At 41.7% G+C, this 25,819-nt stretch overlaps 1 protein-coding gene across 5 annotated transcripts; it reads right to left on the bottom strand.

Moving 5' to 3' along the window:
* Positions 1-1,770: 1,770 nt before the first annotated feature.
* LOC117199880 (zinc finger protein 33B-like) lies at positions 1,771-23,968 on the bottom strand. 5 transcript variants are annotated; one of them, XM_049697094.1, is made up of 6 exons: positions 23,899-23,959; positions 20,461-20,519; positions 17,786-19,343; positions 17,473-17,566; positions 7,292-7,418; positions 1,771-3,992 (listed from the first exon to the last, which is right to left on the bottom strand). In XM_049697094.1, the coding sequence occupies exon 6, from the start codon at positions 3,318-3,320 to the stop codon at positions 2,367-2,369; it is 954 nt and encodes a 317-aa protein (XP_049553051.1). In that variant the 5' UTR covers positions 3,321-3,992; positions 7,292-7,418; positions 17,473-17,566; positions 17,786-19,343; positions 20,461-20,519; positions 23,899-23,959; the 3' UTR covers positions 1,771-2,366. The 5 variants fall into 5 exon arrangements, with proteins under 5 accessions (XP_049553051.1, XP_049553050.1, XP_049553048.1 ...); XM_049697093.1 differs by having other exon boundaries at positions 17,786-19,436; positions 23,899-23,947; XM_049697091.1 differs by lacking the exons at positions 17,473-17,566; positions 17,786-19,343 and adding an exon at positions 11,655-11,723.
* Between the last annotated feature and the right edge of the window lie 1,851 nt (positions 23,969-25,819).

Raw genomic sequence — 25,819 nt, 5'->3', positions numbered from 1 at the left:
CACAGATACCAGAGATTGAGATCTGATATCTCTGGGGGCCATTATGCAGTCTTCCATACCTGGGAAAGAGCTTTTACCTTTCAAGCTTATTTAATGAGCAAAGGCCTGCTGCCACAGTGTTGGACTGGTTGCACGTTAAGTGAGCCATTATACATTATCTACTATACTCCCCCAACAGCAAAATTAGTCATCTGATAAACTCTCACCCACAGACCCAGAAGACAAAGAAAGGTACGGCAAGCCAGGAAGGGGCTCAGCCCTGACTTGGAAGAAACAAGAAGTTTAGCAACTCTTGGGACAAACACAGGGTAAGCTGAGAAGGAGGCTGAAACTGAGGGACAGGAGGTGGAAGGTGGTGGGGGGAGAAGGTATCAGAGCAATAAAAGAAGGAAAATAAGAGGAAGAAGACTCCAAAGTTTTCCAACGTGACAAGAGCTCCTGGGAAACCAAGGGCCGAGTGCTGGGGGGAAGTGGTTGAGGTGGAGGCAAGGGATCAGGCCTGGGAGAAGAGATGCTACCAGTAAGACGTGAGCATCTGCTTCAGTTCAAGGTGGAGGAAGGGAATGTGTTCCAGAGGAAATGTGCGTGTGGCTTCCATCTAACGGAATGGATCACAATTTGACATATCGTGAATCCCAAAACTTTTTTTTAAGGATTTCAATCAATTTGAAATAAAAGGTTTAAAAACAGTTCAAATGAAAAGAGCCCTCTGGGAATTCCTTGGTGGTCCAGTGGTTAGGACTTGGCACTGTAACTGCCAGGGGCCGGGATTCGATCCCTGGTTGGGGAACTAAGATCCCACAAGCTGTGTAGCATGGCCAAAAAAAAAGAAGGAAAAAAAATTTTTTTTAATTTAAAAAAAAATTTTTTTTAAAGAGGAAAAGAATAAAGAGAAGAAAAAGAGCGCTCAGGGCAGGAAGTAGGACTGAAGCAACTAGTTAGTTATAAAATCAGGCTTTGTCTCTTGGAAAAGGGAAGACGACTTCACTCAGCACAGAGCCTTGGAAATCATCCCCTGAAACACTGTAGCCTAATCAAGGAACTGATGGTGTGTCCTGCTAGACTCAGCCAGTGATGCCTCAGTGCCTCCCCACTGCCCCGTGAATGGACGTGCTCTTGGTATCCCATCTCTGTGTTACCATTGCCTGTTGAGCGTTTGCAGGGCAGGTGACTGGTCACTTCAGGTCACACATCTTCAGATTCAGAGCAACCACGAACATGGAACCGTGCCCAAAGAGCCTATGTGTACCTAGACCTGATACAGATGACAAGCTCCTAGATTTCTGCGCCAACAGCTTTATAAAATGAGATTTGGGGGGGACTTAGTAGAGTATGAGTATTTTTTGTATGTGGAAGCTATGTGAACTCTGTGGCCATACAGTGGACAGTATCATACTATATTTTCCAAAGATGGTTGCATTAACATGTCCCACCCTGCACACTCTTCTGCAATGTGCTCTTGCAACATTTCCATCAAAGACGGAGAGTCTATTTCTCCACTCCTCAGAACTTTCATGGGCCTTGCAACTTCTCTGAATATGAAAAGGCAGAAGTGGCACTGCGCTGGTACCAGGAGTAGCTCTGCCAAATGTTCCTTTGGAGGCAAAATCATTCCCATTAGAGAACAACTGGTCTACAGTCTTAAATTTTTCAATACATTAATATTTCTATCTGAAAAATTGCATTCATGTTACCTAAGCTGATAGTTTTCATTAGAAGTTCTCTGATGCACATAAAGTTGTTTTATTGAAAACTCTGACACATTGAAGATATTTATAAGGCTTTACTTTATTCTCAGTGTTCAATGAGCTGTCTCTGCCTGACAAAGGCATTCCTGCATTTCTTGCATTCTTTGTCTCTTCATATGACTTGATTTTTCCATCAACTGACTGGGGACGGAAGATGACACCACAAGGAATTGTGTTGGATCTTCTACACAATTTGTGTGAATTTTCTACACAAGGACTGGTAACTTCTCACAGAAGTCTGTCTCAAATTCATAAAATGAACTGGCCACAGTGGACTGGTAGCGTTGTAAATAGATTACACATGGGAGGGCCCAACAGTGAATATTTATTTCTCACTCAGGTAAAGCACAACTGAACATTTTTTTTGGTAGAGTTGGGAAAATTTCTGCTCTCCATAATCATAATCAATTTTTTCTGTCTTAAGTCATGGTTGCCATCTCCACCCAGTGGCTCCCAAGGCAAACTGGGGTGGGGGTGTGGGGAGCAGATTTGCGCTTCAGAATCACAGGGCATAAAAAGTCAGCAGGAATGCATGGAAGGTTTTTGTTTTTTTTCTTCTGGCCTGGCCTGGAATTAATGTTTATTGCTTGTGTTCAAATTCTCCTGGCCACAGCTCAGTTATATGGTCCCACCCACAGTAAAGGAAGGTTGAGAAATGCAGGCTAACTGTGTGCCCCAAAGAAAAAGAAAGTGAGTTTGGGTGTACAGACAGCCAGTCTCTGCCATACATGATTTCTCCTCTGTGTGAGTCCTCTGATGTTTGCTGAGGTGTGATTTCTGGCAAAAGGTTTTTCCACATTCATTACATCCATAGGGCTTCTCTCCTGTGTGAGTTCTTTGATGTACAGTGAGGGCTGACTTCTGGAAGAAAGTTTTCCTACATTCTTTACATCCATAGGGCTTCTCTCCTGTGTGTGTTCTCTGATGTCTATTGAGGGTTGACTTTTCACAAAAGGTTTTCTGACATTCGTCACATTTATAAGGTTTCTCACCTGTGTGAGTTCTCTGGTGTACAGTGAGTTTTGACTTCTGGTAGAAAGTTTTACCACATTCTTTACATTCATAGGGTTTCTCACCTGTGTGAAGTCTCAGATGTACAGTGAGTTTTGGCTTCACACAGAAGGATTTCCCACATTCATTACATTTATAAGGTTTATCTCTTGTGTGAGTTCTCTGATGTACAGTGAGGGCTGGCCGGTGTCCAAAGGATTTCCCACATTCTTTACATGCATAAGGTCTCTCTCCTGTGTGAGTTCTCTGATGTGCAGTGAGTACTGACTTCTTATGGAAGGTTTTATCACAATCATTGCATTCATGAGGTCTCTCCCTATTGTGAATCCTTTGATGAACAGTGAGGGCTGAATTCTGGCAGAATGATTTCCCAAATTCATTACATTCATAGGGCTTTCCCCCAGTGTGGATTCTCTGATGAATAGTATGGCCTGATTTATGGCAGAAGGATTTCTCACGTTCATCACGTGCATAGGGTTTCTCTCCAGTGTGTACTTTCTGATGTTTAGTGAGATTAGACTTTTTATAGAACGTTTTACCGCATACATCACATTCAAACATTTTCTCTAACTGAATTCTCTGAAGCTGAGTGGGATGTAATTTCTGGCAGAAATTATTCCCACTTTGATTACATTTATGCTGTTGCTCCTGGAGATCAGCTCTGTGTTGGTTTCTGTGTTGGTTTCTTACAAAAGGTATTCCCCCATTTGTTACATCTATAGTGATTCTCCCTTACGTGAGTTCTCTCTTGGGCAATGAGAGCTGACTTACCACAGGCCTTCCAATATTTCTTATATTTGTAAGCCATCTCACCCATATGAACCATCCTATGTATAAAGAATATTGCTTCCTTGATGAAGTCTCTCCCTTGTCTGTTACATTCAAAAGGTTGCTGCAGAGTTTGATTCTTCTTCTGATGCCTAGGGTACTCAGCATATCTGAGGGATTTCCCAGTTCTATTACTATCCTCCGGTTTCTCTCCAGCATGCATCTCATCAGGCTCACTAGGGAGAAACGTGTTCTTACACATATTCAACATTTCTGGCTTCATTTCTGAATAGTTACCATCATTTATCATCAGTTTTGAAATATGAATTGGGCTCAAATTAAATGTTTTTCCTAAGTCAGCTGTCCCCTTAGTTGACGTTTCATTGCTGGTGATTACAACTTGCCACAAACGTCTACCGTGATTTTCCTGGCTGGTCTCAATCATGTCATCCACAATCTGGACATCTAAAAGGAGATAAACATAATTACAGGTCATACCTTTGAATCACATATAAGTATTTCCTATTGAATGGTTTGTAAAGGTAAAGAAGTTTCTTTTCATCCTAGCAGGATATGATTCTTTAAAAAATCAGTAACGGGGGACTTCTCTGGTGGCACAATGGTTAAGAATCAGCCTGCCGATGCAGGGGATACAGGTTCAAGGCCTGGTCCTGGAAGATCCCACATGCCGCAGAGCAACTAAGATCCTACATGCTGTGCACCCCAACTACTGAGCCTGTGTTCTAGAGCCTGCGTGCCACAGCTACGAAGCTCACATGCCTAGAGCCCGTGCTCTACAACAAAGAGAAGCCACCACAGTGAGAAGCCCACGCACCACAACGAAGAGTAGCCCCCGCTCGCCACAACTAGAGAAAGCCGGCGCTCAGCAACAAAGACCCAACGCAGCCAAAGATAAATAAATAAATATTTTAAAAAATCAATAATGGGTACTGATTTTATGTGATTTTTCTCCCTAATGAATTAATGTAAGAACCTTCATTGATAGGTTTTCTAATGTCAAATCATTGGGTTTTTTGTTTTTGTTTGGTTTTGCTTAAGTTTTTTTCTTTTCTTTTAAATTCTTTTCAATGAGGAAGTATTAGATCAAAATATTTACTTACTGTCTAAATGTAGATTTCAGCTGACAGCTTTTCATCTACCATTGGTTTTCCATTCATTATCTCTACCTTTCTTCTTATAATTGTGGGTAACTTGTGCTAGCCCTTTTCTAATAGCTCAGCTTTGAAGATGGCATGATTTTCCTGGATAAGTTACTTACAGGATATGGGAGAGGGCCACTTGTCTGTCACCTAAACAAGAATACTGCTTAGAGAGAAGAACTTTACACCTATGTTTGTTTAGTTTTTACTTCTCCCTGGGGAACACCTATAGGCACCTGTGGGTTTTTCAAAGGCTTAATCTTTTTTTCCATGCTAGACAAGGGAGCTTTCTGCAAATTCTTAACTTAACACTATACCCTTGGCTTCTCAGAACCCTAACAAGTTCATGAAACTCTAATTCATCACTTTGTGAAACTCCTCCCTGCTGGCCTGAAGGATTTAGGTTCTGCAACCCAGCATGTGCCCACCATCTTCGAAAAGCTTTCTCTGGGTGCTTCTGAGACCAACAGCCAAGGCATTTTCACCTCACTTCATGGTGCGAGTGACTCTACTTGATAATTCACTGCTTCTGAAGATATTAACTTTACTGTACTTTACAGTTTCAGCTGTCCCTTAGTTGTATTGAAATTGGAGTCCCATGTATACTTCTCATTCTTTTTTTAAAAAAAAAAAAAAACAATGATCTTCACAAGAGAAAGTAAAAAAAAATTTAATTTCAAACTCCACTCCCAAAGTATGAAATTCTTGGTTTCACTGGCCTTGGACCCATAGTCTCTAGTTTATCCTCCCGTGTCACAGGCCACCGCTTTCCACGGTGAACAGTTTTCTGGGTCCTTCTCAGCCTCATGGTTTCTGATGTAGTGATTCATGAGACCTGTACCTGGACCACTTCTCTCATGGTCTTAATAGGTCCGTAGGCCACCTCCTCTACTCCTACCAGTCTTCAGTTAATGATTTGCTAATTTGCATCTCCAGCAGTGATGTCCATCTTCTACTCCAGATTTTACATGCATGCATATGTTCCATGTCAAAATGGAATACAGTCATCTCAAACGTAAGCTCTACCAACATAAACACTTAATCTCCCCTAAATGTGCCTTCTTAACACCCTTCTGGAAACACTATACTCTTATTATCCTCTCTCTCATCCTTGTTTAACACTTTTGTGGCTCTGATTTCACTACTAAACATGTACATTTGTTTCATTTTTCTCTTTCAACAAAATATAAGTTCTATATAAAAAGGACATTTCGGGACTTCCCTGGTGGCACAGTGGTTAAGAATCCACCTGCCAATGCAACAGACACGGGTTCGATCCCTGGTCCAGGGAGATCCCACATGCCGCAGAGCAAGTAAGCCCATGTGCCACAGCTACTGAGCCTGCACTCTAGAGCCCGTGAGCCACAACTACTGAAGCCTGTGCACCTAGAGTCTGTGCTCTGCAACAAGAGAAGCCATAGCAATGAGAAGCCTGTGCACCGCAACGAAAAGTAGCCCCCGCTCACCACAACTAGAGAAAGCCCATGTGCAGCAACAAAGACCCAATGCAGCCAGAAATAAAAATAAATTAATTTTAAAAAGGACATTTCTTTGATTACTGCTGTTATCCACACATTTACAAAATTTACCAGTGTGTAAAACTTCCCAATTAACATGTTAAAAGAATAAATGAATGTACGACTAAATGCCCCAAAGAAAACAGTCTCTGAGAATGAACAAAAAGGAGGCCTATTGGGACTTCCCTGGTGGTCCAGTGGTTAAGAATCCTTCTTGCAATGCAGGGGACGCCAGTTCAATTCCTGGTCGGGGAACTAAGATCCCACATGCTGTGGGGCAACTAAGCCTGTGCGCCTCACCTAGAGAGAAGCCCGTGCACCACAACAAACCGAAGATCCCACGTGCTGCAACTAAGATGCGACGCAGCCAAAAAATAAATAAATATTTTTAAAAAACCAAAAAAGGCGGCCTACTGAGAATCTAGGGACAGTGACTAACCAAGAAAAAATTCCAAGAGGAGGCAGGTGGGCACCGGTTTTTGGTAAGTCTAAGAAAACATTCAGCAATTAACAAAAAGGGGGAGGTTTACATGTGAGAGCCGTATCTGGAGACTGAATAATGCATGAGTCTGATACATGCAGACTGAAGTCTGTCCCAAGGTATGAACTTGGAGAAAACAACTGGTGAAAAAGAGCTCAGCACGGCCAACATCTGCTGTGCACTTGTCTTCGCAGCCTCCCTGCTCAGTGTGCACTGACTCCCTGCTCAGTGTGCACAGTGACAGTGTGCACTGACACCGGGAAACCCTGGTCTGGGGTTTTTCTTTTACAGTCCATGGTGCTGCTCCTTGCTCCAACTTGATGATCACCTCAGGCCTGGTAATGCAATGCCCTGTTGATGAGAAATACTGTAGGACTTTTGCCAAACTGTTTATGTTTCATGGGCTCTTGAAAAATGCCAACAGCACAGCCTCAAGAGTAGTGCAATGAAGGGCCAATCTGAACCTCTGACTGGAGGGGTGAACACACGTTCTTCCTGGCCCGGAATCTTAAACCTAAGTAGCATTTCATTTCACAAACAACTGTACATTTACCAATGAAGAAAAACGTGCTTGCACTTGGCAGTTACTAGGGGAGTTTTGCTCACCCAGTGACACCAGGCTACTGTAGTTCTCCAGCATGACATCCCTGTATAGGGTCCTCTGAGCATCATCCAGGTCCTGCCACTCCTCCCAGGTGAAGTTCACAGCCACATCCTCAAGTGACACCAACCCCTGTAATGGTACATTTTTCCTCAATTCAAGGCATCAGCCTGGGTCAAAAGAACAGGAAGTCTAGGAATTCATTCTTATGTGTGTGTTTTATCTTACACAGGATATACCATACCATGCTTTGTACTCTATATTGTGGGATAAGGAGAAATCATCATAGAAATACCCTACGTCTGTGTTAATTTAGTAGTTCTTCAAAGTACCATCATAGTTTCCCTTATAAATCTGGAATGGTCCTCATTGCCAAAGATACAAGGAACATATGAGCTGGTATGGAGACATAAGTACAAACACTTACCTGGAATAATGTGTTAGATGAACCAGGTTACACACATATTTAAGGTAGCCTGGGGTATCAAGGGAGAAAAAGAATAGTTGTACTTTGTACTGTCAGGTTGCACTTCACTGAAGAGCTAAACATGTCAGCTGTTCAGTGTGAACCACATGTTCTCATGAATATGAGGCAAGAGCAGAAGTCAAGCTGAGAGGCATAAAGAACAGATGCCACTTTAATAGAAGTACAAGCAGCACCACATCCAGGTGGGTGCTCCTGGGCTCAGATAAGAGATAAAGACAGTAAAGGTATTCAAGGAACTGATTATAAAGTTACCCTGCATTTAAATATATGACCTAACTCCATCAATAAAAAACCTTACGTGCTCACCATTTTTTTAAAAAAGTATGTACACATGCATCCTAGAATTTTCTTATTACCTAAGGAATTGCTTATGTCTACCCAAGAGTGAACATGACCCACTTCCTAAACAACAGGGAGTGAATAATGAGGGGCTGCTAACGAGAGGTAAGCTACATAACCAGATGTGCCCTTTAACAGTCATCATCCAGCAGGAGAATGGAGAAGGGCTTAAGGGAGAATCAGAGGAGAAAAAACCAGAGGGAGAAATGACCAACTATACTAGGTAACAGAGGTAACAGAGGAAGATGAATACGGAACAGGGGACTAATTCCAAAACAGAAAAAAAGAAAAAGAATTTGGTACTCATTTGCTCTGAGAAGGTGAAGGGAAAGCTTTACTACCAGGCTGTCTGCACAACAAGCTGGTAGATACTAGCGCTATAAACTGATATTGGGATAAGGACAAAGAATAGGATTTGCAGAACAGACACAGATCTTGGACACAGCATGTTTGAAGTTTGAAATTTCTGTGGTCAAATATGTGAAGATGTGCAACTGGCAAATGGATATATGCTCTTGAGCTCAGGAGAGAGATACAAGATGAAGAAAAGGATTTAGGAAACAGCAATATTTTAGTGGTAGCTGAAGCCATCAGAGTGAATAAAATTGCTCAAAGAGAACCTAAGAGATTGAAAGGAGAAAATGAACAGGTATGGTGTTTTAGGAAACACTGATATTTACTGACAGAGAAAGAAAAACAGACCATGACAATGGAGAAGAAATTTTTAATTATTCTAGGAATAGAGAAAGCCTCAATATTAAGAAATCTATTAATACAATTCATCATATTTGTAGTTCAGTGGAGAAAATTCTAGATGCTAATAAGTAGACATCTATAAAAATACCCTCTCGTTTGTAATAAAAAAACTTAAAAGAGGATTCACGGGATTTTTCCTTAACATGATAAACATGTATGTCTTAGCCACAAGTGAAAGCCAGCATCACACTTATGGGGAAACATGCAGAGCAAGGATGCTTCATCACCATAGTTACTAACACTGTACTAGTAGTGTCAGTCAACACAATTAAAGAGAGAAAAACAGCACTAAAAGTGATGATGGTTTCCATATAATTCATACTTGGGAAGCTGAAGAGAATCACATGACATCCAAGTACATCCAAGTACTCCACATAGGAAGACTTAATAAGTTAGTAGCTTATATGACTAATATAAGGCTTTTATATAAACCTTCATATACATGATACTCACACAACCACAATAACAAGAAGACAAAACACCTAGCAATACATTTAACAAAATAATGTACAAAATTTATGAGGCGGGGAAAAAACCCTGAAGGATACAAAAAGGAACTAAACAAATGAAAAGACACACCATGTTCACGGATGTGAATGAGTAGTACACATCATGGCAAGCTGATTTAAAAGTTCATGTGGAAAATTAAGAATAAACATGTGGTAGGTTATATTTCTGTCCAGCTAAATTCAGTGCCATAGACTGGGTGGCTTAAACAACAGAAAACTCTTTTCTTACAATTCTAGAGGCAGGGAAGTCTAAGATCAAGGTGCCAGCCAATTCATTTCCTGGTAAGAGCTCCATTCCTAGCTTGCAGATGGCTGTGTTTCTGCTGAGTCCATATATGGCAGGGAGGGAGGGAGAAGGAAGGAAAAGATCTCTCTCTTCCTTTTCTTATAGGGCCACTAATTCTATTGGAGTAATGGCCCCACCCTACGACCTCATTTAAACTTGATTAAATGCATTGGGAGTTAAGGCTACAGCATATATATTTGGGGGGAATATAATTCAGTTCATAGCACTCCTTGCAGTGCCTTTCTCTGTAAAAGGATGTATATATCGCCTTGCGCTGGAACTCACATATAAACAGATTTGTAATTCCCCACCTGTCTTGCTTTGACCAATGACATGTGAATGGAAGCATTACTCCTAAACAGAACCTATTTAAGAGTCACACAATGATCACCGTATTTCCCCTTTCCCATGTTCATCCTCAGCAATATGACAGAAGAAATACTCCTCTGTCTGGGATGCTGCATGATGCTGAAAGGAACAAAACTAAAGCTGACCCATGAAGGACAGGTAATAGCACTGAGAAAGAAACCTTTCTTCCTGACCGAACTGGTAACTGAACTGGCACCAAACCAAACAGAAACAAACACCAACAATGGCCACAAGTAGTGCAAAGAAACTGTGACGATGGTGTTATAATGGACCATGGTGTTACTTAAGATAACTGGTAGTTATATACTTACTGTTACTTAAGCCACATGAGTCATACTTCTTAAATCAAATAATGTTTACCTCATGGACTTAAAATCTTAGAAAAAGAGGCAGGAAATCAAAATGTGAGTAGTAAATCTCAACTACTAGTCACCGCTTCTGATAAAGCAATATAGGAAAATGATGAGCTAAGGGGAGGAAAAAAAAAACGGATTGCAAGGAGGGATGAAAGAAAATAAGCAGAAGCTAGAAATTTGGGGTCTTGTAGAGTAGGAAAACTCTCAAAACATTTCTTTAGCTTTTACTGTGTCAAGGCAGAAAAAGTTGCCTCTTTCAGTTCTTACAGAAAAAAATACAATGAGAAATACTTTAGGAATCAAAAGTAATTATACTGAACTGTATGGCAAGTAACAAATGAAGAATATAACTATGAGAGTCACTGTTAAAACTTAAGAATGGCTTGAGCTGGCCCACAATAAATCCCTTCTGCTGCACAAAATGGCAAAGACTAAGGATGAAATACTTAAGAAAAAAACAAAAACTTACAGTCTAAAAAATATATAGATACATGAATACCAAAAAAAAAGAAAGGTATGTCTCAAAAAGCTCAAACTGGCTGAAATCAAAGATATATAAACCCAACTATGTTTTTTAGGGTTGTACTGTCAAAAACCAACCAAACTGAACTAAAAAGTACTGACAGTTTAAGATTTAAAGAGGCTGCTTGAGACTATCGACAAGAGGCATATCAAAAAAAGCAGCCCAGCCACTGAGGAAGGCATATTTATTTTTTATTAGTTTTTAATTTTATACCTAATTTTACATTATTCCACTTTTATTGAAGTATAATTGACAATTAAAATTATATATATTTAAAGTGTATAACCTGCTGATTTGATAAATGTATGCATTATGACCTGATTACTACAATCAAGTTACTTAACACACCCATCACCTCACCGTTACCCTCTTTGTGTGTATGTGTGAGAACACTTAAGATCAATTCTCATGGCAAATTGCAACTAAACAATAAATTATAAACTATGGTCTTATAGTCACCATATTGTACATTAGTTCCTCATAATTTATTCATCTTATAATTAGAAGTTTGTACCCTTTCACCAACCTTTACCATTTCCCCCATCCCGACAACCACCATTCTAATGTTTTCATGAACTCAACTTTTTAAATTTTCCCTTCCACAGTTAAGTGATAGCATAAAGTAGCCTTTCACTGTTTGGCTTATTTCACTTAGCATAATGCCCTCAGGTTCATCTATGTTGCTGCAAATGGCAGAATCTTTCTTTTTAATGGATAAATAACATTCCCATAGATATACATACCACATTTGCTTTATCCATTCATCTGATGACTGACACTTAGGTTATTTCTGTATCTTGGCTGTTGTAACACTGCAAGGAACACGGGTGTTAAGATACTTCTTTGAGATACTGATTTCTTTTCCATCAGAAATATTCCCAGAAGCAGATTTCCTGGATCACACAGTAGTTCTATTTTTAAGGTTTCTTATTGTTTCTTCCTTCCTATCTATCTATCTATCATCTATTTGGCTGTGCTGGGTCTTAGTTGCAGCACGCGGGATCTTTGTTGCCGTGTGCGGGATCTTCACTGTGGCATGCGGGATCTTTAGTTGTGGCATGTGGGATCTAGTTCCCTGACCAGGGATTGAACCTGGGCCCCCTGCATTGAGAGCACGGAGTATGAGCCACTGGGCCACTAAGGAAGTCCCTATTTTTAAGTTTTGAGAAAACCTCATATTGTCTTCTAAAATGGCTGTATAAATTCCCACCCTAGCGTAAAAGGTTTCCTTTTAACTACATCCTCACCAACACTTGTGATCTCTTGTCTTTTGGATACTAGCATTAAACAGGGGTGAGGTGATATCTCATTGTGGTTTTGATTTGCATTTTCCCAATGATTACTGACATTGAGCACCTTTTCATGTACATGTTGGCCATCTGTATGTTTTCTTTGGAAAAATGTTTATTCAGGTCCTTTGCCCATTCTTGACTTGGTTATTTTTTCCTATGAGTTGTAATAAATTCCTTATATTTTGGATATTAACCTCTTATCATATATGACTTGCAAATTTGTCTCATCTCATGGGTTCCCTTCTCATTTGGTTGAGTGCTTTCTTTGCGGTACAAAAGCTTTTTAGTGTGATGTAGTCCTACTTGTTTATTTTTGCTTTTGTTTCTTGTGCATCTGGTGCCATACATTGCCAAGTCTCATGTAGAAGCTTTTTCTGTTAGGAGTTTTACGGTTTCAGGCTTTACATATAAGCCCTGAAGTGTCTTGACTGATACAAATATCTTTGTTTAACCTGATAGCTTTGGGTCACACAGATATCCTATGCTAAAAATGTGATTAATAGTGGGAGGTCTTGTTATCAGCACATTTTATGAGCTCAGTCTATGGAGGGACTAGAGATTAAGGTCAGCCACACAGATGGTCAACCAGGTCTACATGACAGAGCCCCAGTGCAAGCTGGATATCAAGGCTCAAGTAAGCTTCCCTATTTCTCCACATTCCACGCACACTGTCAAACCCTGTTGCTGCGAGAAAAAGGCACCGTCCACGTGGCTCCACTGGCAGGTTTTTGGAACCCTGCACATGAAGACTCGTGGACCTGCTTTATGTGCCTGATCCCTTAACTGATTTTAATCTGCATCCTTTCACTGTACAAAACCATAAACATGCGTACAACAGCTCTTTTTTTAAATTTATTTACTCATTTATTTAACTTTTGGCTGCACTGGGTCTTCGCTGCTGCACGGGGGTTTTCTCTAGTTGCTGAGAGCGGGGGCTACTCTTTGTTGCGGTGCACGGGCTTCTCATTGCAGTGGCTTCTCTTGTTGCGGAGCACAGGCTTCAGTAGTTGTGGCTCGTGGGCTCTAGAGCACAGGCTCAGTAGTTGTGGCGCATGGGCTTAGTTGCTCGGCGGCATGTGGGATCTTCCCGGGCCAGGGCTCGAACCCATGTCCCCCGCATCGGCAGGTGGACTCTTAACCACTGCGCCACCAGGGAAGCCCACAACAGCTTTTCTGAGTTCTGTTGAGTCCTGCTAGTGAATTACTGAACCTGAGGGTGATCATGGGGATGGTAAAGGGCATGAGGGCGCTCTGGGGACCAGACTTTGTACAAGCAAGAAACATCAGGTAACTAACTAGCACAAGGACCACGATAATCAAATTGCCTAAAATCTGAAGAAAAATGTATCAGATAGAAATCTGGGTATATATAAAGGAATAAAGAGCACTCGAAATGGTAAATATATTAATAAATATATAATATATATTGTATTATGTAATATATGTTTTATAATATATTATGATATAATATTATATTATTTTTATGTTCAAACTCCTTTAAAGGTAATTGACCATATGAAGCAAAATAAGAATGCATGTGGGGGACTTCCCTAGTGGCGCAGTACTTAAAAATCTGCCTGCCAGTCAGGGGACACAGGTTCGATCCCTGGTCCGGGAAGATCCCACATGCCATGGAACAACTAAGCCCATGCACCACAACTACTGAGCCTGTGCTCTAGAGCCCGTAAGCCACAACTACTGAGCTCACAGACCACAACTACTGAAGCCTGCATGCCCTAGGGCCTGTGTGCTGCAACTACTGAGCCCATGTGCTGCAACTACTGAAGCCCGTGCACCTAGAGCCCAGGCTCTGTAACAAGAGAAGCCACTGTACTGAGAAGCCTGTGCACCACAATGAAGGGTAGACCCCGCTCACTGCAACTAGAGAAAGCCGGTGCGCAGCAACGAAGACCCAACGCAGCCAAAACAAAAGAATGCATGTGGGAGTAAAAGGTATGCCAACGATATCACAGAAGCTGGGAGGAGAAAACTTTTGAAGTATACTGTTTTAAGGTTCTTATATAAATGGTATCTTATTTTAAAGTAGACTATGATAAATTAAAGATGAATAGCACAAACCTTACAGTAACTGCTTAAAAAAGGTGTAATAAGCCAACAAACGAGCTCACAGGTCACACAACAATAGGTAGTAGCCACATCTGACCTGTATGCCGTAATTTACTGCCCCTTATCTTGGATGAATTATTCCCATGGAAGAAAGAACTGAGCTGGGATAGTAATAAGATTGGGAGACTTAAGAGAGCTGACCAATAGTCCAGTGGAGAGAAAATGACCCTATGATAAAGACAGGCCAGATAAACTAGTGAAGATAGATTTAAAAATATAAACATCATAAATGTAGCATGGCTTGTATGTTAATGGCAAAGTAGCTTGACCAGACTAACAATGTGCAGGAAACTATTATAAAAGCTGGACAAAATTTATAACACAATCACCTAAAGGCACTGGAGAACAACTAAAAGTAGGCAGAAACTAGATTTGAGTAATCCATTAAAGGACAAACTACTTTGCAAGTTTATGGCATTTTACCAGAGGGCAATCTTCAATCTGCAAATAGATCAAGAAACTGAAAGCTGAAGCTTTACTGGCTTAGGTGTCAGAGGGCATAGTTCAGGGCTGCCAACAAAACTGGAAAACTCAGTGGGGGTTGGGGGGTAGCCCTCGGAGAGAAGCAGCAAAAGAACATAATGTACCAAATTTCCACACAAAACCAACCACAGTTGTTGGCTGACTGTTAAACTACACATATGTGGAAGACCTCAGAGGGCCCAACAAGAAAGCAGCCTCTCAAAGCTGAAGGAAATGAATGAAGAGTCAGCTGCTGGTCACTATAAGAAATGAAGTTTAGAATTTGAATCCAGCTAAGTTAACTGCCTTGTAGAACAAAATCACTCTTCAGAGAAATGTAACAGGATCCAAAAACTCTTGCAACATATGATTTACAATGTTTAGTACATAATTCAGAATCTCAACACATATAAAGTAAGAGGAAAATGTTACTCATATTCAAGAAGAAAAACAAAAAACGACCATAAACAATCACTAGAAACTAATCCCAAGGTATCCCGGATGCTGCACGTAGCAGAAACATAGTTAACCCATCCATAAATACATTCAAGTACTTAAAGGAAGATAAAAAATAATGTATTGGCGGGGGGGAGGGGCAATATCAGTACAGAAAAACAAACTAGAAAAACAATTAAATGGAAATTGCAGAGCTACATACTACAGTAACAAAAATGAAAAACTTTCTGATGAGCTGAACATCGCATTGGAAACAGCAAAAGAACGCCAATGAACTTAAAGATAGATCAGTAGATATTTTCTTATCTTTTTGAGAGAAAAAAATGAAGAAAAATGAAAAGAGGCTAAGAAACAATTTAGAAAACAGTCTAACATATATGTGACTGTAGCACCAGCCAGAAAGGAGAGAGAAAGAATGGAACATAATATGTATTTTTAGAAACAGTGGCTAAAACCTTCCCAAATTTTGTGAAAGACACGAATTTACAGATTGAAGCAGCTCAATGACCCATGATCAGCTTAGATTCAAAGAAAACTACTCTAGGGACTTCCCTGGTGGCACAGTGGTTAAGAATCCGCCTGCCAACGCAGGGTACATGGGTTTGAGCCCTGGTCCAGGAAGATCCCACATGCCGCAGAGCAACTAAGCCCGTGCGCCACAACTACTGAGTCCGTGTGCCACAACTACTGAAGTCTACGCGCCTAGAGCCCGTGCTCCACAACAAGAGAAGCTGCTGCAATGAGAAGCCCGCGCACAACGAAGAGCAGCCCCCACTCGCCGCAACTAGAGAAAGCCCACGCGCAGCAACGAAGACCCAACGCAGCCAAAAATAATTAATTAATTTATAAAAAAAGAAAAGAAAACTACTCTAGGCACACCAGTCACACTGCCAGTATCCAAAGGTAAAGAGAAGATCTCGAAAGCAGCCAAAGGAAAAGATCCCACTCAGGTACATCTGCACATGAATGATAGATGACTTCTTATCAGAAACCGTGGGGAACGCCTTTATTACCCTGAATGGAAACATCCTTCAAGCTGTAATTCTACCCAGTGAAACTATGCTAAAAATAAAGATGAAATAAAGACATTTTCAGATAAAGATAAACTAAGCTAATTCATCATCAGAAGATAGCACTAAAAATGATAACGGACATTCTCCAGGAGGAAAGAAAAAGATACCAGATGTTAACCTGAATCCACAGGAAAGAATCAGGATCACTGGAAATGGTAAATATAAAAGATTTTTTATATATATATATATATATATATATATATTTCTTCTCTTAATTCCTTTAAAATAGATATGATTGTTTAAAGAAAAATTATAATAACATACAGGAGACTCATAATGTATGTAGACTCAATATGTAAATACACATGTATAAAAACAAAAGTACAAATGATAGGGGTTGTAAATGGAATACTACTACTCAAAGGTCTCTACATTTTATGTGAAGTAATGCACTGCTCCTCTAGTATATTCTGATAAGGACTCATATCGTAAGCCTTACAGTAACCAATAAAAAAGCCGTGGAATGAAGTGCAGTGTATTAATTTGACAGGGCTGCCATAACAAAGTAGCAAAATGGTAGAGCCACTCTAGAAGACAGTTTGGTACTGTCTTCAAAATTAAACACACACTTTTAACACATGATCCAGCAAGTGCGCTTCTGGTATTTATCCAAAGGAACTGAAAACGTATGTCCACATAAAACCAGTACACGGATGTTTGCAATAGCTTCATTCATCAACTGCCAAACATGGAAGCAACCAAAATGTCCTTCCGTAAATGAGTGGATAAACTGTGGTACAACCAGGAAATGTAATATTACTCAGTGCTAAAAATAAATGAGCTATCAAGCCATGAAAAGACACAGAGGAAACTTAAAAGCATGTTAACAAGTGAAAGAAGCCAATCTAAAAATCCTACCTAACGTGGTTCTAACTATATGACATTCTCTAATAGGCAAAACTATGCAGACAGTAAAAATACCCGTGGTTGCCAAGGGCTACGGACTACAGAAGGATATGAACAGAAGGAGCGCAGAGGATTCTCAGGGCAATAAAACCACTCTGCATGACTATAATGGTGAATACGTATCATTACACATTTGTCCAAACCCATAAAAAGTGCAGTACCAAGAGCGAATTATAATGTAAACCGAGGACTTTGGGTAATAATGATATGTCTGTGTAGGTTCATGAATTGTAACAAATGAATACCTGATACTGATAATGGGGAGGCAGCGCCTGGGGGCAGAGAGTACACTGGAAATCACTGTATCTTCTGCTCAATTTTGCTGGGAACCTAAAACTGCTATAAAAAAATAAAAGTCTATTTAAAAAATGTGCAAAAAGGATAAACAAATGGCCCATACACACATAAAAACATGCTCAACATTGCTAGTCATTAGAGAAAAGCAAATCAAAAACACCGTGAGACACCATCTTATGCCCAATAGGATGGCTACTATGTAAAAAACAAAACAAAACAGGAAAGAACAAGCGTTGGCAAGAATATGAAGAAACTGGAAACCTTGTGCACTGCTGGTGGGAATGTAAAATAGTGCAGCCACCACGGAAGACAACACGGTGATTCCTGAAAAAATTAAATACAGAATTACAACGCGATCCTACAACTTTACTTCTGGGTGTACAAGAAACAAAGTAAAAGTGGGAACTAGAAAAGATATGTCTACACACATGGTCATAACAGCATTATCCTTTATAGCCTGAAGGTCGAAGTAACCCATAAAACCATTGATGGATTAATGGATAAGTAAAACGTGGGCATACATACAATGGTAATATTATTGAGACTTCATAAGGAAGTGAATTTTACCATGCTACAATATGGATAAACCTTGAAGACACTACACTAGGTGAAATACGTCAGTCACTTAAGGACAGGCACTGCATGATTCCACTTATATGAGGTTCTCAGAGTCATCAACTTCATAGACACAGAGATTAGAGTGGTTGCTGCCAGCGGCTGGGGGAGGGGAGAATAGGGAGTTAGGGTTTAATGAGTAAAGTTTTTTTTGTTTGTTTTTGGCTGCGTTGGGTCTTCAGTGCTGCGTGCGGGCTTTCTCTAGTTGCGGTGAGTGGTAGCTACTCTCTGCTGCGGTGCACGGGCTTCTCACTGCAGTGGCTTCTCTTGTTGCAGAGCACGGGAGAAGGTGCTCAGGCCTCAGTAGTTGCAGCATGCGGGCTTCAGTAGTTACAGCGCATGGGCTTAGTTGCTCCGTGGCATGTGGGATCTTCCTGGACAAGGGATTGAACCTGTGTCCCCTGCATTGGCAGGCAGTTTCTTAACCACTGCGCCACCAGGGAAGTCCCGAGTAAAGTTTTATCTGGGGAGGATGAATCTGGATATTCTTAGTGGTGATGATTACACAACAGTGTGAATAAACTAAATATACTACGAGTACTGAATTGTACTCTTAAAAATGGTGAAATTGCCAACATTAGCTTATGTATATTTTATCACAATAAAAAAAATTAACCAACAATTAGGAGAGTTCTGCTCCATAGTCATAGTTATGAATAATGCACACATGCACTTCTCCCTATTCATTTTTAAGTGATTAACTGAAATAGCAGAAGAATTAAATAGTCTTTAACAGGGTTTGGAAAAAGGTCATTTTTGAACTAGCAATACGCAATTATATCATAATAAAAGCGACAGAATCACTGACAAATTTATATAAATGGAAGTTAAAAATTACAAAAATCTGTAACCCTTGTTTTTAGACTTTATGTAACTTTGTCCTGACCCTTGTTCAAAATAACTCTGAATAACTCCTGAATTCTTTCTCCCACTGGACTCCTAAGGCTGTCACCACACATGCTGGCCAGTAGCACAGCTCGAGGGGAATCTAACCAGATCACAGCAAACACATCCTTCAGGTTTTGCCAAGGATGACAATTCCAACGTAAAAAAGAAAGTTACTGCGTTTGTTGGTGAGCAACAATGCAGACATCAGACGAAATTAAAGGCACAAACAGAAGTAGCAGGACTTTATCTTAGATGAGATTAAAGCTGAGAGAGAGGGAGGGGTCCAGGAGAAATCCCATTTTGGTGGTTTGACTCACTGGCTCCATGAAAGTAGCATCATATGTACAGGAAGAAAGAAGAATGTGGTTTTCATTTTGGATTTGTTGAGCTTGTGATACCTTCTGGATAGCTACAAGAAAGCATTCAACAAGGAGCTGAACCTATGGTCTAAAGGTAGGGAAGACGTCCAAGCTGGAGAGAAACAGGACTGTCAAATCACAGAGGGCCAAACAGGTCAAGGAGAACTGCAGCGTGTGAAGAATGGGGCCCAGGTTTGAACACCTGGATGAGCAACGCTCAGGAGCAGAAGAAAAAGACAGAAGAATTCGGGAATAAACCATCAGAGAGGCCACAACACAAGCTAATGGCCGAGAATTTCCAGGAGATCATGGACAGTAGCTTCAATATGGCAGAAGTTTCAAGTAAGGCAAAGACTACAACATATTCATTGAACCTAACTATAATTTAGGTTACTGGTGAGCTTGAGAAGAAATGAATTAAGACCATGTTGAGTAGGTTAAGCTGCAAAAGAGCAGTGGAAACATTTGCCAGAAAATATAGCCTTGAACAGTCTGCTATACAACCTGCATGCATTGACTAGCGGAGAGAAATGAGTTACTTAAAGGACCTGCAGTCAATTCAGTCCTCTAGACATTCCACGTTTTATCTATGCATCAAGTAGGGCCTTCCAAAAGCTGTCTGGGACCACACTCTTTTAGCAACTCCAGAAAAACCTTATTAAGCAAGTTCTGCTTCAGCACTAGGTAAGTGTCACCATTGCAGAATGCATGAAGTGTTTATTTCCAGACTGGCAGTGAAACACTGTCCACTCCATCATCTATGTGACCAATTAAGCCACTGTTCAGACATCTGTGCATGCAAGTTCTCATGTCTCAAGGGAATGTAGCATGCTTTCTTCTAAGGGTCCATTCTGATCAGAGAACAGGTGTATCTGTGTTTTTGCCATTGCACTCACCTTGGACCACTCGAAGGTCATATTACCTGCCTATATCCACATGCCACCTTTATCTTTTTTATGTGTATTGCCCTGAAGCTGAATCTTACTTAGTTTTACTTTTCCATTTTACTTTAAGGACCCTCATAAAGCTCATATAGTAAAATAGAAAACAAGCTGAGGAAAAAAAACAACTCACCAGAGATGTATTCATTTCCTGCTGTTCTTAGAAACACACAGAGGACTCTGGAAATAGAGCTGCGAGAGAAGGTGAATGGGGGGGCATCAATTTAAATTTTTAAAAATGCTTATTTAAACAATGGTTGTTGCTTTATTTAAACAATGGTTGATTCTCCGATTTAAACAATGGCTGCTTCTCCGCATTTATTTCCCTGTGAAGTTCCCTACAACTGATGTGGGCTCTGCCATTTGACTTGCTTTGGTTAAAAGGGCATAGGATACAGCAGAAACTAACACAACACTGTAAAGCAATTATACTCCGAAAAAGATATTAAAAAAAAATAAGGACATATGATGCAAACGCAGATGAAAAGCACTTTTCCACTACAGCTTGCCTTCTGGGGCTAGCCTGTTAGGGACATGTGGTTTAGCCAACAGCCAGCACAAACCACCAAAAAAGTAAATGAAGTCATCTTAAATCAAACAGCCTCAGTCAGGGCATCAGATGACTACAGCTTCATTTGTGAACCAGACAACACGAACATATGAACTGACCAACTAAACCTAGCCCCAAAATGCTGAACCACAGACCTAGAGATTGTCACACTGAGTGAAGTAAGTCAGACAAAGACAAACATCATATGATATTGCTTATATATGGAATCTAAAAAAAATGGTACAAATGAACCTATTTACAATACAGAAATAGAGTCCCAGATGTAGAAAACAAACTTATGGTTACCGAGGGGAAAAGGACAGGGGGAGGAATAAATTGGGAGATTGGGATTGACATATACATACTACTATATATAAAAGAGATAACTAATAAGAACCTACTGACAGCACAGGGAACTCTACTCAATACTCTGTAATGACCTATATGGGAATAGAATCTAAAAAAGAGTGGACATATGTATAACTGATGCACTCTGCTGTACAACAGAGACTAACACAACATTGTAAATTAACTATGCGTCAATAAAATTTTAAAAAGTAAAAACAAAACAAAAATTTTAAAAAACCCAAAATGCTAAACTTTGAGCACATTTTTTTTAATATACTTATTTATTTATTTATTTTGGGCCGCGTTGGGTCTTTGTTGCTGCGCGCGGGCTTTCTCTAGTTGCGGTGAGCAGGGGCTACGCTTCGTTGCAGTGCGCGGGCTTCTCATTGCGGTGACTTCTCTTTGTTGTGAGGCACGGGCTCTAGGCGCACGGGCTTCAGTAGTTGTGACACGTGGGCTCAGTAGTTGTGGCTCACAGGCTCTAGAGCGCAGGCTCAGTAGTTGTGGCGCACGGGCTTAGCTGCTCCATGGCATGTGGGATCTTCCCAGACCAGGGCTCAAATCTGTGTCGCCTGCACTGTTAGGCGGATTCTCAACCACTGTGCCACCAGGGAAGCCCCCAATGTTTTTTTATTATTTTTTAAGTCAGTAAATTTGGGTTGGTTCATTACTGAGCAAATGCTAAATGATATGTCTAAGTCCCCAAACTCAATGTTTTTAACAAAATTACGTGGGGAAAAAAGTCTTAACATTACATGCTGAAAAACAACCAATAGAACTTCACAACACATGCAGAACTTCTGAAAGGAAAACAAATGTCACCTGGATGGACCTCAGTAAGGTTGTTGCACTAAGAGACCACGTGAATTTTAAAAAGCAATTGTGTGCAGACCAGAAAACTATATTTTAACTTTTTTACACCGTAACATGAGCCTGTTAATTTTATGGGGGCATATGCTGTGTTTTATTTACATTTTTAAAAAATCAGTTTGGAGCCAATTAGAGTGAAGTGTGATTCACTCTAATTTTCCCATTTTAAACAGTGGAAAATAGGCTTCTGTTATTGTGCTGTGGAATTTATGATTATCAAGCACAGATTTCTGATGTTAAGTGGGAAACACTTGTATTATGAGTCCCTGGAGCTCACTTAGTCCACAGAAAGAATTAGGGAAAATAAGACAGGCATGTTTAAGACAAGGTCTTCTAAAACTTATTTGTTCTTAAGTTGACTGCATTTCTCAAAAATGGTGTCAAAAGTAAACGTGTTTGACTTAATGGTGGCAGAGTGGATAATATTATCCAAAAGTCAAGATGCCTGATGTATACAAAAAATCACGTGAGCCTGGCACATCACTCATGTCCTCAAATCCTTTTTCCTCTCCTCCACCCACACCCCGCTCACTCCCCAGTCTTTCTCATAAGGCAGACATACCCTGACAAACCCTTCCTGAACTAACAGAAAGAACTGCTGGGAAGAGCAAGCACCAGCATACCTCCAGATACCAAACTTGACGGTATAATAGCCTTGAGAGAGCTCAGATAACAGAAACAGTGGGAGCAGAATGAAGGAATGGGAATATTTAGGGAGCACCATAGACAGATTCTCTCAGCTGTGACAGGTTATCCCTCCACCCCAGACCACACCCTCGGGACCTCTCCAATAAGTAACATTTCTTTTGGCCTCTGCCTACCCGCCTCAGCCTAGCTCAGGTCTCCTTCTGAAAGTCCATTCGGACCTTCCATTATCACCCAGTCTTTGACAACTTCGGGAGGAAGCAGTGTCACCCATATCTCGTTCACTCTGCGCAGAAGCATCAATAATTGCTTGGCCATGCAAAGCTAGAATCTCCTCCTTTCTGTGATTCTTCTGCCTCTGCTCTGAAGCGCTAATAAGCGGGTTCAGGTTTCAGGGGTTGTCTTTCGTTCACAGGGCGCCTCCCTTCATGCTTCATAATAACTACCTTGTTCCAAAGAAAAGGGGTCAGTCATTCAGAGCCCAACGATCCCCCCTGGCACTCACGGTCCCTAGAAACTAGGTCTTGTGAAAACTGTAAACGAAACCTGGTGCTCAGCAGGCTACACAGCGCAGGAGGGGACCTGACACCTCACCTGCTGAAAAGACTCCGAGAGACCCCAGTAACAACTACCACACAGTAAGACTCCTCATGCACTTCACACTGATTTCCCCGGGAATCGAGGGCAACTCGCTAGTCCTTAAGGCGCTCGCGTCACAGGTGAGCAAACCGAATGTCACAGAGGTTAATGACATCGCCCGGGAGGCTTGCTTCGGCGGCACAGCCGGACAGTGCACGCAGCCCGCAGCCCACCCACGCTCGCTCGCGTGGTCTGCAGACCCGCCCCGGCCTCACAGTCACCTTGGACTCCACCCCCAGGTCGCGAAGCCTCCGGAGGCGGGCGCCCGGCTGTCCGCAGTGCACCGTCTTCTGACCAAGCAACACTCGAAGCACGGCCCGAGCCGGCCCTTTCCAGCCCTGGACCAGCGGGTCCTAAGGCCACAATCGCCTCCCGGCCCCTGCCCAGGCTGCGGCTCGCGCCTGCGCCTCAGGCCGCGCCGCTCACACCCGCCGACCTTTACGCTCCCACCGAGTGGAGCAGCGTCCCCACCCCGCCCTGCGTCCCCGCGCCGCGGCCGCCTTCCACCCTTGCACCCACCTTCAGGGTCCCAGAAGGACAGCCAGCGCGCGGGCGCAGCTGCCGTAGCGCGGTGGGGCCCCGACGTTCCGGACGGAAGAGGGTGAGGTGGGCGGGGCCGCACACGCGCAGGAGAAACCCGTAAGACTCCATCCCAGAGGCTCCCGCGGGAACGCGTCCTTGCGTGGGGAGAGTGCGTGTCCCACACGCGTCTCCGTCCGTCGGCGCCGTCGGGGGACGTTTTGTGTATCGAGGGGTAATGGGTCTTGCTGCCCTGAGCCCCGGATGTGATGGATGAGACTGTGTCTCGACCCACGTGCAACCACGTGGAATTCTGGTTTGTTATTAAGTCCTAGTTTAAGAAACTGAAAGAGATGTTGTGAGACGAATGGGTAAATTCTTATGGGGGCCGAGAATCCGATGATACTATAAGTTAGCTTTAATGTTTTTGTTAACTATAATGGCATTGCGGTTATGGATCCCACGTACTTTTTTTTTTTTTTAACAGTTGCATACTACAGCATGAATCGTGAAATATCACAATGTCTGTCCTTATTAAAGTACGTAAACCAATATTGCAACTGTTGTGACTTTGTTAAATTAACAGTTTAAATGTATATCCTGTGTGCGCGATATTGTTGAACTACTGTCAACAAAGACCACGAGGAAACGTGAAATAGAAAATTTTATTACACGTAGGTCTATGCGTGCCTGTATGTGCCACAAGAGGAGTTCAAGGCAGGCGGTGTGGATGGGAAAGGGACAGGGCATGCTGCTTGGGAGGCTCTGGGACATTGCAGTGGCCGCAACGTGACAGAGCGATAGGAGTCCTGTAACTCTTTGTTCCGGCAATGCTGGCCCTTTGAGTTTATCTTGTTTTTTGTCCTTGGAGCGCCACATTTCCCCCTCTCTTTATTTATAGGGCCAATCCTTTGGCCCTGTTGGACACCCTGCTCATGTCTACCTGTCTGCCTAGCTCCTTCTCAGGCGTTCCAGAACGCTTTTTGTTAGGAGAAGAGGCAGGGACGTCGTAGGGGCCCTGGGTTCCTGATGCCTGCTCTCTGTCAGAGTATTCCTAGAGAGGGGGTGGGGGCTCCATGGGATGTGACGGAGGCTTGTTCAAGTGTTGTCTGGGTGTTGACTGGCCGGTATTCTTGTCACCTTACCATCTGGAGGTTCATTGGTTGTATTCTAGAAGAGACAAACTTAACAAGGAAGTTAAAAATGCATGGCCCGAAGATCAGTAGAAGTAGGAAGGCTGCTATAGGACCTAGAAGAGGAGTTAGCCAAGAGAACCAGGACCAGATATTAGTCTTGAGATCCCACCAGTCGAATCCCTCTGAGGCTCCCTTCATATAAAATCCTTTAGCTCTTTCGATAATATTCCGAAGTTTAGTTTGAATTTTGCCCAATTGGTTGACCAAAAAAAACAGCAATTCTCCTTTAACATTGCACAGGTCCCACCTTGTTTAACCATTGGTAAGTATAAAGCTCTCCTATTCTGTAAAACCACTCCTGCTAGAGAATTTATTTGTTCTTGTAGAGTGTTAATTTGAGCTGCTGGGTAGGCAGTCTGTTGTGTAAGTTCAAGAAAGAGCTGTCGGGCAGTGAAAATAAAGTTTAAAAGTCCAGATGAGCCTGTTTCTATCCCAACAATAATCTCTAGGACTGATATTACAGTGAGAGGTGCCCGCTTTTGTTTACGTGATTGAGAGTATAAGGGAAGTGGGGTGCTGTCATTTATAAGGGTAAGATTAGGAATAATGTATGCAAGGGTACAGGTCCCCCGTCCAGTTGGCTGGAAGGCATAAATAGGCATTGGGTCCGCAAAGGAAACAGGTGCAATTTGTAGGGGCTAGGCAGACGTCTAAGGTGATGTTGAAGTAGGGTTTTCCTAAATGGGTGCGGGAATGTTCTATGCCCTCACAGGTAGTAGCTAAAG

Source organism: Orcinus orca, chromosome 14 (assembly GCF_937001465.1).
Source record: "Orcinus orca chromosome 14, mOrcOrc1.1, whole genome shotgun sequence".
Classification (NCBI taxonomy): Eukaryota; Metazoa; Chordata; class Mammalia; order Artiodactyla; family Delphinidae; genus Orcinus; species Orcinus orca.
This window is presented reverse-complemented; position numbering and strand designations above follow the sequence as displayed.

Bases quoted from the DNA above. Each gene is read 5' to 3' on its own strand.
- LOC117199880 (XM_049697092.1), bottom strand. From the start codon at position 3,320: ATGTTTGAATGTGATGTATGCGGTAAAACGTTCTATAAAAAGTCTAAT.